A 16,772-nucleotide genomic window follows, 5' to 3' on the forward strand; every position below is an offset into this window, starting at 1 on the left:
GCTCGAGATGTGAGGAATGAATCAAGTGCAATCTATGAGGATTTGATTAATTGTCTATTTTTCAGATGAAGGTGACCTTTATAATTCAAAAACAGGATTCCTGCTATACATGATGTTATATCATTTTAGGCATCTTGTGCTCATTACAGTCGACGAAACTAGGTTGGGTCAATAATTGAGTTGGGACACGATTACAAAAATGGGACACCAATGAGTATTGGTGTAATCGTGTCCCAACTCAATTTTAGTTGACCCAACCTAGTTTCGTCAATTGTACTAAGGTTTTATTGCCCTGAACGGCCATGACCTTGAAAAGTGAAAACTCAAATAAATTGGCCGAGAAGCAATATTCTAGGTGTAACTCCTCCCCTTCTTCTCCATCTGGTTTATAAACATTGACATGGATTATCAACTAGTAACAAAGCAATTGGAAGCATCCTCCCAAGAGATCGTCAGACATTTGGATATATTTTCTCAACAGGCTACAAAATACTTGTCTAGTCGATCCAATTTGGAGACTGTTGGAAAGATTACAGCCATTTCCGTAGCTACCTATGTCGTTGCAGATGTATGTCTCTATGCCTAAAGTTGTTACAAACACATTCTCATTGGTTGCTATAGAGGCTATACCAGGGCTTCTTTGGTCCACTCAGTAGTCTGCCTGGTCCATTTTGGAGCAAATTCATCGCATTTCCCAGATTTATATTCAACAGACCTCGTGGGACAAGGTAGGCAGTAATGAAGTATAAACTCCATTAGCTCAACAAGACATTCGCCCAGCTATCAGCGTGTATTAAGTCTTCATGACAAATATGGAGAAGTTGTTCGCTTGGGCCCTACGTTTGTGTCAATCGCTGATAAGAATATGCTCAAACAAATTCTCCTCACTGAAGATTTCCCCAAGGCCAAGATCTATGATGCTTTCCAAAGTAAGTGTACAATGGCTGAATTGCCTTTGGATGACTGACAGACGCATACGTGAAATAGAGAAGGGTGATCACACCTTATTCAGCACTAGAGACGTCGTTTGGCACAAAAAGAGAGTAAGTATGATCATCAAACATCATTTGATCACGTCATGCCATGTCTTGACAACAAATTTCATGTATAGAGAAGACTTGTTTCTCCCGCCTTTTCAATCAAATACCTCAACTCGATGGAGCCCCTCATGGCCAAAGTAGCCACGTCGTTGATCTACAAGATTGATAGCGAGATTGCACTTCATGGTGACAAGGACAACTACGCAAGTGTCGATATTTGGGGTTTAGCACAACGCCTTGCTCTTGATGTCATTGGCGAAACAGCCTTTGGACAAACATTCAATATGGTCGAAAACAATGATCATTTTGTTCCTAAAGCAATCACAAATGAAATGAGAGAAACTGCCGTCAGTGTCTTGTATCCTCTGGTCGCAAAATTGTTTTTGAAAAACGGCGGTCAGCCTGATCCTCAACTAAGAAAGGTAAGTTGTATATGATAGATATACGATTTGCGTCGTCTGACTTTTGTGTGATTTAGTTCATGACGGATATCATCCAAGATCGCTTGAAGAAGAGCAAAGAAGGGACAGAGCAGCGCAAAGATATCCTGCAATTCTTGATCAATGTCCAGCAGACAGCAGAGGCTGATGACAGCTTGACGGTTGACTCCATTATTTCTGAGACTACATTATTCCTGATTGCAGGCTCAGAGACAACCAGTAACTCGATTGGATTTGCCTTTATTCATCTCCTGCAAAATCCAGACACGCTGAAAAAGCTTTATCAAGAGCTTGATACTGTGGATTTCGAACCTGGCCAAGTTGTCTTACATCATGAACAGGTGAAGCATCTTCCGTATCTCAATGCTGTGATCAACGAGACATTGCGTATGGACAATGTTGCTGCTGCTGGTATTTTTAGACAGGTTCCCAAAGATACCATGCTGGATGGCCGCGTCTTTGTGCCTAAAGGTGTAAGTAATGCCATAGCAATGCTTTGCTTTATCTCATGTCTCATTGCTTTAGACAACCCTTGGCTGTAATATCCTGCATGCCCAAATCAACAGCAAGTACTGGCCTCATCCTCATAAATTCAAACCAGAAAGATGGCTCGAGAGCAACCAAAACAGCGGCGAGGTCAATGACCTTGAGGCTTTCTTTACATTTAGTGTCGGGTAAGGCGAGCCTCATGTAGCATCGCATGTCGCATTGATACACTAACTAGTGTTTAGAACAAGAAATTGTATTGGCAAAAATTTTGCCCTACAGGAAATGCGCCTTGTCATCTCCACCTTGCTCAAGACATTTGAGATCCAACCGATTGAAGAAGAAATAGAAGAAGCCAAAGAGCGACGACACTTTATCACCTTGACTGTTCCTAACAGCAAGTTTAATATCAAGATTAGACGCAGAGAATAAATACGTTTAATGCTTGACATGTTGTCATTAAGTTAAAACCAAGAAATGTTACTATTTCTTCTTGTTACTGGCCTTAACAAGTCATTGCTATGGAATATACCTACTATCACAACAATGGGGTTTGCTAATACTATCTTATGGCTTGTTGATCAATTAGTTTTGTAGTTTTGATATTACTATATCAAACTAAACTAATAGAATCGCTACGAGTATGTTTGAAATATATTTTCAATGTCCCAGATCTTTTGCTTTCAGAGGAGATGGCCATACTGAGCGCATTATGTATACTATATTGTTATTCCTGTTGTATCATCAAAGAATCAAAGGTTCACCTAATATCAATTCTCTGCGAATCACCCTGCCTCAGTTCCCATATTTGATAGTACTGATCGCATCACATCATGCTGTGCTCAAATTGGATTAAGGCTAACAGTTATCCAATGCAAATTCCATGCACGCTTCAATTTATCATAATGAAGAGGGAGAGAAAAAGTTGGTTTGGAGCTTCCATCTTTATAAATGCTGCCGCCAAACACTATTTTCATCTCTTCCTTGCATCCTAAATTTTACAATATGAACAGCACTACACAGGATCCGTTAGAGAGCGCCTTGAAAACCATGGACAGCACTAGATGTGAAAATCGCATCACAGCGTACTTTGCACATCTTGCTCTTGACCTGCTTGTTTAGAAATCAATCGCTGTTTCGAACTTCTTATGAATCGCACCTACCACTCGACTCTGGACTCTTTTTTGGTGTTTTAGCTCTTTTTTCATGCGATCCACTCCTTCCAAACAATCTGCAAGTGTATGTCAGCATTCTGTTAGACAACGTTTGGGCATTCGAACATCGAGTTTTTAAATATTGATGCTACAGCTTTGAGAGGAGCATGTTCCTAATATATCAGTTTCTGCAAGTACTTGCTGTTCTGTAGCGTTGTTGTAGTGTTTTGACTAACTCGATGGCATTCATAAAAAATTAAATTGAAAATGAGCATTCAAAAATTGGAGCATATCATGCTCAATTTAACCAGCGGCTACAGACAACGAGAAACTCGCTCAAATATATACAAATAAGTCTCTGTATTCAATGGTATCATCAAACACGGACAAGCTTGTCTGTTGCGACTTAGGGTAGGCGTCCTATGTGTAAACTGTTGGCTATATGTTTTGCATCAAAGCATCATCATAATAGCCTAATAAAATTCTGGTTCCTAAACACCTTCAAGGCCTCGAAAAGGAAAAAAGTTGACCTTGCAAGTATTTTCTTGGATTAGCGTTATTGAATTTAATACTCTCAAGAAAAATAGCATGGCTAACGATAGCACTAGGTAGGCCATCACCTATTTTCCATTAGTTTCAAGAGCATCTATTGTTGCCTTCATGAAAAGAAGGGCATTGAGTTTGCTAGCTGGTCCCACCAGCCAAAATTAATTCTAACTCAGACTCATAATCTGCTCCAAATTAGTCAGATTTTAGTAGTTTTTCGACTTGATTAAATTATTTTGCTAGATTCCACTATAAAAAATATGCTGATCATCCCATGCTTCTTTAAGCTTTCCTAGAATGCTTTTCAAGGCGCATCTAATGGTACCAAGCAAAAAATATGTTTTAAATAAACTTATTGAGCAATTTTCAAAAATATGAAATGCGGTTTTTGACGAAAATGTCAAGATTATGCATATGAAGTTTTCACAAACAAAGTTTCAGGGGCTGCTTTAAATCGAGAGAAACATTTTGACTCAATACATACCATAGTAGAAGTCTTTATTTTCAAGTTGAAAAATGCGATCGTTTGATTTTCGATGAAAACCATGAGGTACCCCTCATGTTTTTTGGTCAATTTTTGGCCATGTTTTTTTGGTCCCCAAAAAGATGAGCAAAGGTGTCAGGAAGTAACTGGTACATCAGAACAACCATTTGGTGCCATTCTGGAAGTCTAAAACGGCTTCTAACGCGAGAAATTACGGCTTAAATATACCTAAATTTGGCTGTATTAGGCACATTCTTGACTATAAAGGGACAGTGCCAGCATGCTGTTTGCCCGTATATAAAGTTCCTATGTGTATATGGATGTGGAAAATCACATGAAGGGCTCCCATGTGTAAGTGGCGAGTTACAGCGAAAGTAGCAGTATTTTTATAGGATGAGCAACGGCAAGCGGTAGCATGGGCTGCCGCTGCACAATTTGGTTCTCACCGAAGCAAAACCAAGACAGAGAGCCATCCGAGGCATAGACACACTCGTATACAACAGATATAACTCTACACTTGCTTACTTGGAGAACTGTATGTGTATGATAATCAGCTCTAGTATTTTGCATTCTTGAACCAAGTAATAGCGACTGTGTCCATATTCACTTGTCACTATTTGAATCGACATGCCTGGCACACACATCATCAAAACCCCTTATCACGAGCAGCTATATAGCATCATAAAAAGTGTCAATAGGCAAAGCGGATGGTTGTGCCTTGTGGTGATGTTTTATTACTAGCGTCTGTTCTACGAGTGATTTTGAGGAAATTCTTGGGGTCCAGAACCTGCTTCGGCTAAATAGGGAGATGTCGAAGCAATGATCGTTTACCATCCATCAAGCTATCCATTTGTCTACCTGTTGATGCTGGCTATTCAATCTGGTATAATCTACTTCACATTGAATGCATTTATACCTTGCTAAAAGAGGATAGAAGTGCTGCTTCCACTACATAATACATGACATTTGCCCATCTTAAATATTTCTGATCATCTATACTACATCTGCTAGGATTCGATGGCCACCCCACTGTTGCTCGCATGCCTTGGATCTTGCGAGCATAATGTCTGACATCTGCCAACCATCATCATCTGTAATATATTTACCAGAAAACTATATAAAAAACGTCAGAATGGCCAATCAGAGATCAGAGACGTAAAAAATTTAAAGCACTGAGTACCGTACAAGGCTTGAAAAAACCACCGGCGAAGCTAGCATTGGGGAGGGGGAAACTTGGTCCCTCCACCAAGAACATAACGCATCTAATTCAGCGTTTGGTAACGTTGACCTATAAGGGGGTTTTACCTTAGAAAAGCGAAGGTGCAAAACCATAGCATACAAGCAGCCAATTCAGCTTTTTATTTCTATTATTATTAAGCCTACCAATAACATAACGCATAAATATTTGTATGAAATAGTCTTACCAAAATCAATATTCCTTCTACTCGAACTAGAACTTGCACAGGCTGCAGACCTGTTCTTCCAGAAAAGTATAGCTACTAGAGATGTAATTCATACTATGTAAATAAAAGCTATAAAGCAAAAACATAACCAAATTTGACAGCTTTCAAGCTTTCATACCTTGACATGTAGACCTTTCTGAGCCACCAGAATAACACCAAACAATTGTATTAGAGTAATAGTAACTTCCTGACACCTTTGCTCATCTTTTTGGGGACCAAAAAAACATGGCCAAAAATCGACCAAAAAACATGAGGGGTACCTCATGGTTTTCATCGAAAATCAAACGATCGCATTTTTCAACTTGAAAATGAAGACTTTTACTATGGTATGTATTGAATCAAAATGTTTCGATCCAAAGCAGCCTCTGAAATCACTTTTATGAGGCTTTCATATGCAAAATTTCGTCTTTTTCGCTAAAAACCTCATTTCATATTTTACCAAATTGCTTGATAATCTCAATCAAAACACCTATTGCAATTATCACCATTGGAAGTGCCTTGAAAAGTACTTCAAGGATGTATTAGGAAGCGTAGGGTGATCATTACAATTTATGTAGTCGAATATCATAAAATAGATTAAAGAAGTCGAAAAAACACAAAATCTGTCCAATCTTGAACAGAAAAGTCAAACGAAGTTTGAATTAATTTTAGCGGACGGCACTGCTGCTGGCTGACTGATGTCTGGGAGACCAGAGCACCCATAAAAGACAATTTCTGGCATATCCTTTATTTACTTATTTAGCAATCTTCAATTCATATCGTTATCACATCAAAAGCATAAAAACAATACAAAATACTATAAGCACGAAAACAACATATATATAAATCGTAGTATACATTATCCCCTCTTTTCTTTTCTTCAGCTCTTCATTATTATAGTTTATATATATAATCATTCATTATTCAATCGGTCTTGGTAGGAAGAACAACTAGTTATCATTCATCTTGATCCTCATCGCCCCATAGTATTACTATAGAATTGCTCAACAATCACATTTATCCCATTATTACTCAATCGCCTGGAACCAACAATCGGTATGGTTCTAATAATATGATTTTTGACATTCAAGATAATTAATTTGTAAAAATAAATAGTTGGTTCTTATTGTTTCTCTCAATATCATCTGGAGCTTGTCAAATCAGGACTTTCTAGGATTTATCCCTTTTCAACACTGACCTAAATGCCTTTCTGTTGATGACAATGATAATTGCGATGCTGATTAAATGGAAATCATGGAATTGAAAGGTCAATCGCTCAGCTTGAATACCTTTTTTTTGCATTTGTTGAAAATCTTCCCTATAATAGCGGTGTTTTTACAATGACAACCTCTCAAAAAAGTTTCTGTAGATCTTATACAAGTCCTGTATCCGTAGCGAGATTGATCGGCTAGTCTATTATATACTGAATATCAAACGAACGGACAGCTTAGCTTACAGAGCTCTGGCGCAATTAAATACTTGCTTCACAGGCAGATACTCGGTGTCAGTTGTGGAGCGGTTGTAAAGCAAGTGTACGCTTTTCCAATATTCCAATGTAACGCTAGCGGATGTATTTGTACTTATTGAATTGCACAGTGTTTTGTTTACTTTTTATACAACTTTTTATTGATCAAACTTGTATGTCTTCTCTTCAGGATATGATAGGTAACACTTGAATAATGTAAAGATAACTGCTGTCTAATATGTGGCGGTATATCTCTTCATCTGTCAAACAGCTATTGACAACATCATTTAAGGCATTCCAAACATGTTCTAGTTCTGGTATATTGATGCCTGACTTGTAAAACCGCTGGAAGTATTCCTTTATGAAAGCTGCAACCATTCTCATTATGTATTTCTCTTCTCTCCACTCTTTTTCGTTCCTTTACACTCTTTGTTTGCGTAGCATCAACGCTATCTAAAGCCATTTCTTAGTTCTCGTCATATTTTTGTGTCTTGACAGCTCATATTTATAACCAAATCTATAAAGCACTACTCTTGTTACAGTATGTATTGATCTGGTTAATCGCCGTACCATTACAAATGCTCACATTTTTCTTGTCTAGTTATTTTTCTATGTCAAATGTCTAGTGTGCGAACAAAAGTAGAGCAAAGAGATCCGTTTACTGGCACTCAAACCAGTCGTCCTCCCCAAAGAAGAGTCGTTGCTAAAGGGAAAAAAAGAGAATATGAAGCTGTAGCATCCACAAGTGCCATGTCCACATCAGGTTACCAGCCTGTTGTCAAAAGGCCCAAGACATTCGGTGTCTCGCCGCAGCGTTCGATGGATAGTTTTTTTCAAGCAATGAGGAAAATCATCGAAAACAAAGCAAGGCCCATCATTGACAAGCCTAGCAAATTGGATGCACTCAAGAAGACATTACTCTCGGTGAAGAAGCTCCCCCTAGGTGTCATTACTACTGCTGAAAAGATCTGTCAATGCGCCAAAGATGAGTTGAAAAATCATCTTGAACACCATGGTACTAATCAAAACTTTCAATACTTTCAAGAGTACGTCAAGGATCACTTCAATGCTGCTGTGATATCTTTGCAGCCTCAGGCCACTACGTCTACATCCACTGGTGAAAGTGCATCCATCCCAGCTACACCGGTTTTTGCTCCTTCTGACTCTGTAGCGTTCCTTCACCGCGACCTCTCTGGCATGGACATGCCATCCGACATTTCTTCTGTATCTGGCGCCCCTTCACATGCAGCAGTGTCTTCAATCTCGCATAATCCCTCTGATATATCCATGGTTGAAGCTCCCCCCAGACAATGTAGAGTACCGCATTTGTACTGTGTATTTCAAAAGCCTTTTACGGAAGGATGTGCCTTCCGATCTTGTCGAGTCATTTTTGCAGAAGCTAAATACTGCATTGAATGATGTATATGACTATGTTATGGACTTGCAATTGGTGGTATACACATTGATACTCAATGATGTCCTCGCAGCTCGTAGCTTGTAGTGGTAATATTCAGCTGAAAAAAGCTCGTGGTTTCCAAATACAAGGCATCCTCCCAGCAGGCTACAATATGAAAACTGATGTCACTATCTCTGCTCCTCCAGTACCCTCTAATGCCTTGAAGTCTACGGCTTTTTGCAATGGTGTCAAGGATCTTTTCCAGAGCAGACACATTGATTACCTGAATACTGCTTTGTTTGGCCAAAGAGGTACCAAGATTTCGCATCCTACATTTGCTGCTCTGTCGTCCGCCACTGCGCCAATACTCGATGCTATCGCAAGGGATATGCCTCAATCTACTAGCGAACTCACGATGGTGACTCAAGGATTGTACAAAACAAATCTCAAAAACATGTGGGCAAGTAATAAGGTATTTAACAAATCACTGAACAAGCTACTGGAGATTCTTCTTTGCGTGCATCTCGCCCCAAAACGAGAGTCGCATTACTGGGAGCTTCAACAGGCCAAAGCAAAGAAGCAACCCAAGCAAGTTGTCAAGTTGATCAGAAATTCGTTTCACAGCGCCATCCGATCAGAGAAGTACATACTTCAAAGATATCAAAGAAAGACACAGGGCAAACCAGAAGACAACAACTGGGCGAAGCTGGCCAGAAATAGTCAAGAGCGCATAACTCACATGTACGCTGATGCCAAGCGTCCTGTCAAGTCTGTTTCTACTTCTGGTACTACATCTGATCAAGCTGCTGTATCTGCTTCTGGCTCAGGTTCTTTTACTACAGGCGTATCTATTCCTACTGCTCCCTCTGGCGCTTCTGACGCTGTTGCTGCCTCCAATGCTAGTTTTGATCTTGATAGTGCTGATATGCCTATTGACAACCTGCTCCCTCTTTCTGAACTGATAGATGAAGAAAACGACCAAGAAGAAGAGGAAGGCACCCGTGATCTGCCTAGAAGACGAATTATGATTCTCAAAGCTACCCTGAGAAATCTCTTGGTGAGGCAAGCTGGCAAGTCTTTCACCCATACACAGCTCAAGAAGGAGCATCCCAATATCATGGAAGAAGAGAACCGCGTGTGCTTGCTTCTGGGAAAATTATTGCTGCCTTATATACCTACTAGAGATCATTATAGCTACATTGGCTTCCAGTTGCCATTCTTATTGTTGGCTACCACAAGTTTGCCGTGGATCTGTGTCCAACTTCTTCCTGTGGCTCGTTACATGCAATGCGTGTGGACGCGGCCTCTCTGTATGCCTTATGTACCAGAGGTGATGATCAAATGGATATCTTTGACTTTCAAGGATGTGTCATAGAAAACGTCGGGATAGCAAGACGATACAAGGATGCCGTGTTTAATTCTTTTTTTCGACATTTGTGCCACCACGCAAGCCTGCAAGTCCTTTGGTCTGACATTTGCTCACAACCTTGCCATTCTGCCTGGTCTTACCTCTGTCCGTATTCTGGGCATCAAACCAAGTTCTAACAAGTCAGTTTCCAATGCGAAGAAACCTCTAGATATTGATTGGGACACCGTGAAAGAGCTTCGAACCAGAACTAATCAAGCATTGAAGAAGGACATTCACCAACTGGAAACCGATATCAAGACTGTGTCTGATGAGCTGAAGGCTGCAAACAAGGACCACAAGAAGGAGCAGTATTCTACAAGGATCAAGGACTTGAAGAAGCAATGGCACACTGATCGTAGCAAACACCAAGAAATCAAAGAGCTGAAGGCTCAAAGATACCAGCTGTTCATCGCCATCAAACAGACCAAGCAACAACTGTCCAACATGAGAACTCGTGCCTTTTTGATAAAGAAAGCCATTGAATATAGAAACAAAGACATCCTTCTTGTATCAAATTACGAGCCTCCTCCTTCTGGCCAACATCTCAATTCAATGGTGTTTTCGGGTACTGATAACGGGCTGGCTGTAATGACAGAAACTATTGGCATGAATCTGAACAAATACAAATATCATTTGTCACTGCATAATAGATTCTCTCCTCTCACCCATCTCGATGCTGATAAAAGCAATTTGTCTGATAGTACTGGTACTGCTGCTGGTAATGATGGCAATGGTGTCGATCAAGTTATTGCGAACGATGCTAGTGACAAGGATGAAATTCGTGATGGCAGTGTTAAATGCGATGGAGATCTCAATGGTGATGTGCCTTTTTGTAATGATTTTAGTGGTGGTGGCGATACTTCTGATGTTCCTGATGCTGATGATGGCGACGCTGGTGCTACTGCTAATGATTGTGGTCAGACAACAACATTTGAGCCTCTGCCAGAGTCATACAAGATGCGTGCTGAAGATATCGTCTTTGGTTCTGGCCAATTCATGAGGCGAAAGATCACTTTGAAAGACAAGAAAACAGCAGAAGAAGGAAAGAGGGTTCAAGAGATTGAGCAGCAATTGCCGAGATCTAATGTGTTCAGAGCCAAAGAGGTAGAGGATGTCATGTCAAATCTTGATGCACACAGAAGCAATGGCCAAGCATTGCGAGCGTTCTATCACTCAAAGAAGCAGAATACTCTCTCTAACAGGGTTGAGTACATTGGCAGGCGTTTCCGTTCTCGTTTTGCTTCGTGTGAAAGATCCTTTTGTGCTGGTGTTCGTCCCCAAACGTCACTTACAATGTTCGTTGGAGATCGTGGTCTTTGTGTCGGCTCTCGTTTGAAGGGTCATTTGAAGTATGGTGAAAAATGGAAGCCTTGAATGGCTCTGTGATTGAGAACGGACACACAGGCAGGATTTAAGCACAGGAATACACCATGAATAGACCTCGTCCTGGCCTTACTATCCTTTGCTCTGATGGTTTGTGTGGGATGAGAGGTGGGACCAAAGCAGTGCATGCACGTCTGGGATGTCTCGTGTTCGTTGGTAGTATGCACAGTGGCGACAGATGAATGTAAGCGAGGTAGAGACAAGACATCTGCTTTGGCCATCGCTGTCTCTGGGCTTTCCACTCTCTTATTCAGGCAGCCATTGCCTGTATTCAACCCAAAACCCAGTCAATCCAACACTGACATTATCTCCAAGACCACCTCTTTCTGCAACAGAAACGAGAAACAGGACGACAGCGGTGCTGCATTAGCAGACGCTTGAGTCTTCAAGGTAATAATGTGCTCAATCTGGCTTATTCAAGAGACTGCTTTACTAATTTGTCATTTATTATACTCGCAAGATTCAAGTTTTTGCTGTTGCTCACAGGTATTTAACTCGCTATTCGCCACCTCTCACGATCTCTTTTTTTTTCCACTTTCAAAATGACAAGTATTCTCAACAGAGCAGCTTTTGCTGTATACAGCAGAAAGGCTGCATTCAGTGGCATTTCTAGATCCATTTCTACTATTCAAAAGCCAAATTATGCATTTGCATTTGACATTGATGGTGTTTTGATCAAGGTAACTTATTTGATATTACTTTTGGTCTGTCATGTTGCTTACGCACATACATTGTAAATACAGGGAAAGCGTCGTATTCCCGAAGCTACTCGGTAAGAAAAGCATGAAAAGCATGATGTATTTACGAACACTCACTTTGCAACCGAAATTAGCGCTTTGAAATTGCTGAATGGCAATAATGCTAGCAACAGGTGAGTGGACACACACACCCTCACAAGGATCTATGAGACACTGATCCAGTACCAAAGAAACATTCCGTTTGTTCTATTGACAAACGGCGGTGGTGTCACTGAAGAAGAAAAAGCACGTCAGATCAGTGAGTTGGTTGGTGTCAAGGTAACATATCTCGTGGTAGGTCAATTAGTTGCATTCTATAACATGTCCTATAGATCGACCCCAAGCAAGTTGTTTTGTCTCATTCTCCAATGCAAAACTTGGCAACCAAGTACAGCGACAAGCGGGTGTTGATCATTGGTGGCAAGGGACGCAACTGTTATGATGTCGCCAAAAAGTAAGGAGCCTGTAGTACCAATGAACTTGACAATGTCATTAATGCAAAACTTGATATAGATATGGTTTCAAAGAGGCAATAACACCACATGACATTATGCACTGGAACAGCTCGTCTTGGCCTCACTCTACACCTACATCGGATCTATCCATGCTGACCAGCACTGTAAGTCCTATGTGAAGTGCAGTATAAAATAGAGATTTATCGATATCTTGAACATATAGGCCGCTCTTGAGTTCTCCAATCTCCCTATCCATGCTGTGATGGTATTTCATGATACCTATGACTGTAAGTAAAAAGCATTTGCATCGAACATGGCTATTTAATTTACATGTGTTTCAGGGGGAAGAGATCTTCAAATCATGCTTGACGCACTGTGCTCCCAAGACGGTATAATTGGCACTAGAAAATCAGACTATGCAATCCAAGATGTGCCTCTTTACTGGTCCAATGTAAACTTATCCTCAAAACTTCACAAGTAAATTCTAACATGTTCACGTTTAGAACGATCTGATTTGGAGCACTGATTTTCCAGCACCTAGATTAGGCCAAGGCGCCTTCAAAATTGCACTGGATAGCTTATACAAAACCTTGACTGGCCATGATCTCAAATCTACATCTTTTGGTAAGCCTCACGGAGCAACATACCAATTTGCAGAGCAAGTACTCGCATCATTGGAGCCTGCGTCACAGCAACCCAATCACAGTAGAAGAGTATACGCTGTGGGAGATAATCCTGCTGCTGATATTCGAGGCGCTAATGGCTATGGCTGGACCAGCGTGCTTGTTCGTACGGGTGTGTTTACCGGTAAAGGTAATTCCAGTGATTTCCCTGCTGATATTGTCTGTGAAAATGTCGAGGAAGCTGTAGAAACCATCATTGCTCGAGAAGAGAAGTATCAATAAAGAATTTAGACTTGCAATATACACTATGTGATGATACGCCGAGTGCTGGCTGTGAGGGCCATATGTTATTACTGTCATTTGGATTGGCATTGATTGGTTTCGAATGAAGTGAGTTTATCTTGGACCTCAGGATCACTATGAAACAAACGTCTTTTGCTGGTGGATCAACGCCCTGTAATGCCTATGATAGAGATACATTTGTCTTGAGGAGGTCAACTCCATCAGCCATTGATAGAGCTGTCAAACTACTCAAATTGCTTCCCGTGATGTCATTGGGCTATCTTATTGACATTTTGTAACAGAGAAAGTGGGGGTTGAAGCCAAATGTGAATGGCTGGTTTCAAGTCCAGTGGGGGAAGACAAGTACTGAGAGAGGGGGGGTTGTATCAAGAGAAAAAAGATGCCTTGTTTTAGTCAAATTTTTCAGCGCTTTTTTTTTCCTCTTTTCTCTCTTTGATTCTTGAAATACTGTAACGAGATATATGCAAAGCCATTGAACAAGCGATACAACAAAAGGCAACTATAAGCGTAGAGAAATAATATGTCTGTTCAGTTAAGAGAGCCTCTATGTTCACTTGGTCGACGACACATTAGCAAAAAACCCTGGCCTTTATATCTAGAGCGACGATCCACTGCCACCACCATCACTCAGGGCAGCAACCCTTCCACTCACTCTATACCACCATTGACTCGCACATGGCTTGCTCATGCTCGAGCTTATACTACATCAGCGGCTACAACGGCAATTCGCCCTTCAATAGCTGTTACAGAGCAGGTCCCTGTCAAAACCACACATGTCACATCCACAACCACACCACGCTTAGACGCCTCAAAGTTCTGGCAGCAATACCAACAGAGCACAAAAAAGACAATGACCAGCAAAGAGCTGGAGCATCTCATCTCTACATTACTGCAGCAAGCCCAGAAGTCGTCGAGGAAATCTGCTTTTTGGAACCGTATCATCCAAGTCTATGAAACAGCACAACAAGCACAACTACATTCGACGCCGAATATCTACTTGACCGCAATGACAGCATATGGACGTACGGGAAACTCACAACAAGTCAGAGCCATCTTCAAGGAATACAAGGCACGATTTCGGTTGAAGGGCAATGCACACCAGCGCTATTTTGCAGCCATCGTAGACAGTGGTGATTTATTGGCAGCATTGAATGTGTACAGAGACATCAAGAGTAACCCAAATTTGAGTGTGGTAGAAGCTTCGATTTGCTTGAGGGATTTTGTTAAAGCATCATGTTCATCCACCAAGAAGAGTAATGTGTATATGGGAATCAAGGCAGTGGAAGAGATGAAGCAGTCCATGGCTGATTGGGATCCATCCTCCCGACAGCAAATCACTGAATCATTATGGCAAGGATATCACAAACTAGCAGCGTTGAAGCCACCGCCGATGACACCTCAATCGGCCGAGAAACTGCTTGTTATAACCAGTACCAACACTAAAATTATACCTAGTCAACTATTTACCCTCTTTCAACTCCTGTGCCATCAGTCAAACGGATTTGCACCTACAGCGAAAACTTGCAATTGCATGTTGGAAAGTCAGCTGTTAGACAAGAACTACAGCAATGTGAAAAGCGTTCTAGCTTGGATGCAGAAATTAGACATAGAGCCTACATCCAGCACAGTGGCCATTCTACTGAGGACATTTGGATCTCGATTGCCAGCGCATCAAGCAGAGCAAATCTACAGTAAATCACGCCACCAAAAGGACCTGGACGCTGAGTTCTTCAAAAACTACATTCATGTGTTTGCAAAGGACGGTAAGCTGGTCAAGTCAGTGCTGCAAGATGTGCGGCAGCACGGTTTTGAGATGGATCCGACATGGCATGCAGCAATCACGCAGAGTTTTGTGCAGCGAGGGCAGTTGGATCAAGGCGTCAAGTGGTTACAGCATATCAACAGTAGCGATTTGGACTGTTATGCCACCATCATGGAGGCTTACTTGCAGCGAGGTCAATGGGACAAGTGCATTTCTCAGTATGAATCTCTTTTACACCAGCAACAGCCTGCAGATACGCATCGTCGACTTGTGAAATGTGCTGTAGCAGCTGGATTCGCCGACAAACGAAGCAGCATGCTGGATGATATCAAAATCAAATTTACGCCAAACACGGTTATGCGCATTGTAAATACTTTACTTTGTTTGGAAAGTAAGCACGGACAACCTCTTGTGTCAGGTGGCCTTGTAGTGAAATCACTCAAGATGATGGAATCCAAGCTGCATGTGTATCTGGATGCAGAGGGCATGCGTCGTGTCATCCTTGGACTAGGGAATCGAGGCGATTGCCAGCATGGATTTGCCGTGTATAAATACGCCCGAGAAGGTGGGCATGAACATGTGCGAAAACGATGTGCTAGCTCTCATATCTACTTGGCAATGATGGCCAGTGCAACCAAAAACAACGACATTCGAATTCTAGAAAGAGCCTGGGTGGATATGCAGTACAGAAAACGCTTTCTTGGAGATACATCCAGGAGCAAGGAACCGCACAACTTGGCTAGATACAACATACTTTTAAACGGATACGCATCTCAGCTGCCAAAGCCGAATCTGACTGGAGTAAAGCGCGTATTTCAAAGACTACTCAACCAAAAGCTTTCGCCTGATACAGTGACATACAATATTTTGATCAAGGCGTTTGTCAGTGCCAACAACATGGACGCAGCCAGTCAAATCCTCAAGCACATGGATAAACCTGACACTCAGGCCACTAACACGCTGCTGAATGGATGGATCATACAACAAAATTGGGATCAAGTAGAGACATTTGTCAAGCAACAGCCTGTAGATATGGTGACATTTAATCTTTTGATACAAAACTTTTTGAAACTAGACTCCAAATCCATGTCCTACATGCACATCCTCAAAAACAAGCAGCAATGGCACGAACTGGACAAGCTAAGATCTCACAAGAGCAAATCATCGCCCATGTTGAGTCAAACGATCTGGAACATTTTTGAATCAGCAACTGGATACACACGACATGGTATCACACAGCGAAAGCAGATCAGCATCAGACATGCCACCAACACCTCGCTGTGCCATCAATTGGAGCGACTGCAGCCAGCAGCACCATCTAAAGGCGACAGTGCATTCATTAAACTGTTCTCTAAAGCAACGCCAGAAGCAGTAGCGGCTCCAGATCAAGTAACTTATAAACTATTTATGAAGGCGTTTGTGAATATAGGCGATTATGAATCTGCGTTTGATGTATATCAATGGATGAAATATAGCCTTCAATTGTAAATTTAGTATACCTCCTCCTTTTTTAATCAAAATAAAATTGTAATTTTCTGCTTCAAATACAACTGACAGACCCGTCTATAAGCTTGGGTATCGTCTTTGTTTACAGGGATAAAAAGCTTGACACTAGGCCATGCCATCCAAGTGAGCAGCTTTGATGTGA

General features: G+C 41.3%; 7 protein-coding genes across 7 annotated transcripts; all 7 read left to right on the forward strand.

Moving 5' to 3' along the window:
- Positions 1-400: 400 nt before the first annotated feature.
- On the forward strand, positions 401-2,398 carry ATC70_012143 (uncharacterized protein; the record flags this gene model as incomplete). The annotated part of the gene is made up of 8 exons (XM_064831325.1): positions 401-568; positions 622-728; positions 781-929; positions 988-1,043; positions 1,112-1,462; positions 1,519-1,953; positions 2,006-2,154; positions 2,212-2,398. 8 exons carry the CDS (start codon positions 401-403, stop codon positions 2,396-2,398), a joined length of 1,602 nt encoding a protein of 533 aa, XP_064688193.1.
- Positions 2,399-7,675: 5,277 nt separating this feature from the next.
- ATC70_012144 (uncharacterized protein) lies at positions 7,676-8,476 on the forward strand (the record flags this gene model as incomplete). The annotated part of the gene is made up of 1 exon (XM_064831326.1): positions 7,676-8,476. One exon carries the CDS (start codon positions 7,676-7,678, stop codon positions 8,474-8,476), a length of 801 nt encoding a protein of 266 aa, XP_064688194.1.
- A 53-nt stretch (positions 8,477-8,529) lies between these two features.
- On the forward strand, positions 8,530-9,828 carry ATC70_012145 (uncharacterized protein; the record flags this gene model as incomplete). The annotated part of the gene is made up of 1 exon (XM_064831327.1): positions 8,530-9,828. One exon carries the CDS (start codon positions 8,530-8,532, stop codon positions 9,826-9,828), a length of 1,299 nt encoding a protein of 432 aa, XP_064688195.1.
- A 30-nt stretch (positions 9,829-9,858) lies between these two features.
- ATC70_012146 (uncharacterized protein) lies at positions 9,859-11,235 on the forward strand (the record flags this gene model as incomplete). The annotated part of the gene is made up of 1 exon (XM_064831328.1): positions 9,859-11,235. The coding sequence occupies one exon, from the start codon at positions 9,859-9,861 to the stop codon at positions 11,233-11,235; it is 1,377 nt and encodes a 458-aa protein (XP_064688196.1).
- A 135-nt stretch (positions 11,236-11,370) lies between these two features.
- On the forward strand, positions 11,371-11,625 carry ATC70_012147 (uncharacterized protein; the record flags this gene model as incomplete). Its single annotated transcript, XM_064831329.1, has 1 exon — positions 11,371-11,625. One exon carries the CDS (start codon positions 11,371-11,373, stop codon positions 11,623-11,625), a length of 255 nt encoding a protein of 84 aa, XP_064688197.1.
- A 161-nt stretch (positions 11,626-11,786) lies between these two features.
- Positions 11,787-13,341, forward strand: ATC70_012148 (uncharacterized protein; the record flags this gene model as incomplete). The annotated part of the gene is made up of 9 exons (XM_064831330.1): positions 11,787-11,924; positions 11,988-12,016; positions 12,077-12,115; positions 12,173-12,260; positions 12,314-12,435; positions 12,495-12,600; positions 12,660-12,723; positions 12,778-12,887; positions 12,940-13,341. The coding sequence occupies 9 exons, from the start codon at positions 11,787-11,789 to the stop codon at positions 13,339-13,341; spliced, it is 1,098 nt and encodes a 365-aa protein (XP_064688198.1).
- A 541-nt stretch (positions 13,342-13,882) lies between these two features.
- Positions 13,883-16,612, forward strand: ATC70_012149 (uncharacterized protein; the record flags this gene model as incomplete). The annotated part of the gene is made up of 1 exon (XM_064831331.1): positions 13,883-16,612. One exon carries the CDS (start codon positions 13,883-13,885, stop codon positions 16,610-16,612), a length of 2,730 nt encoding a protein of 909 aa, XP_064688199.1.
- Between the last annotated feature and the right edge of the window lie 160 nt (positions 16,613-16,772).

Source organism: Mucor velutinosus (assembly GCF_035048745.1).
Source record: "Mucor velutinosus strain NIH1002 chromosome Unknown tig00001567, whole genome shotgun sequence".
Lineage (NCBI taxonomy): Eukaryota > Fungi > Mucoromycota > Mucoromycetes > Mucorales > Mucoraceae > Mucor > Mucor velutinosus.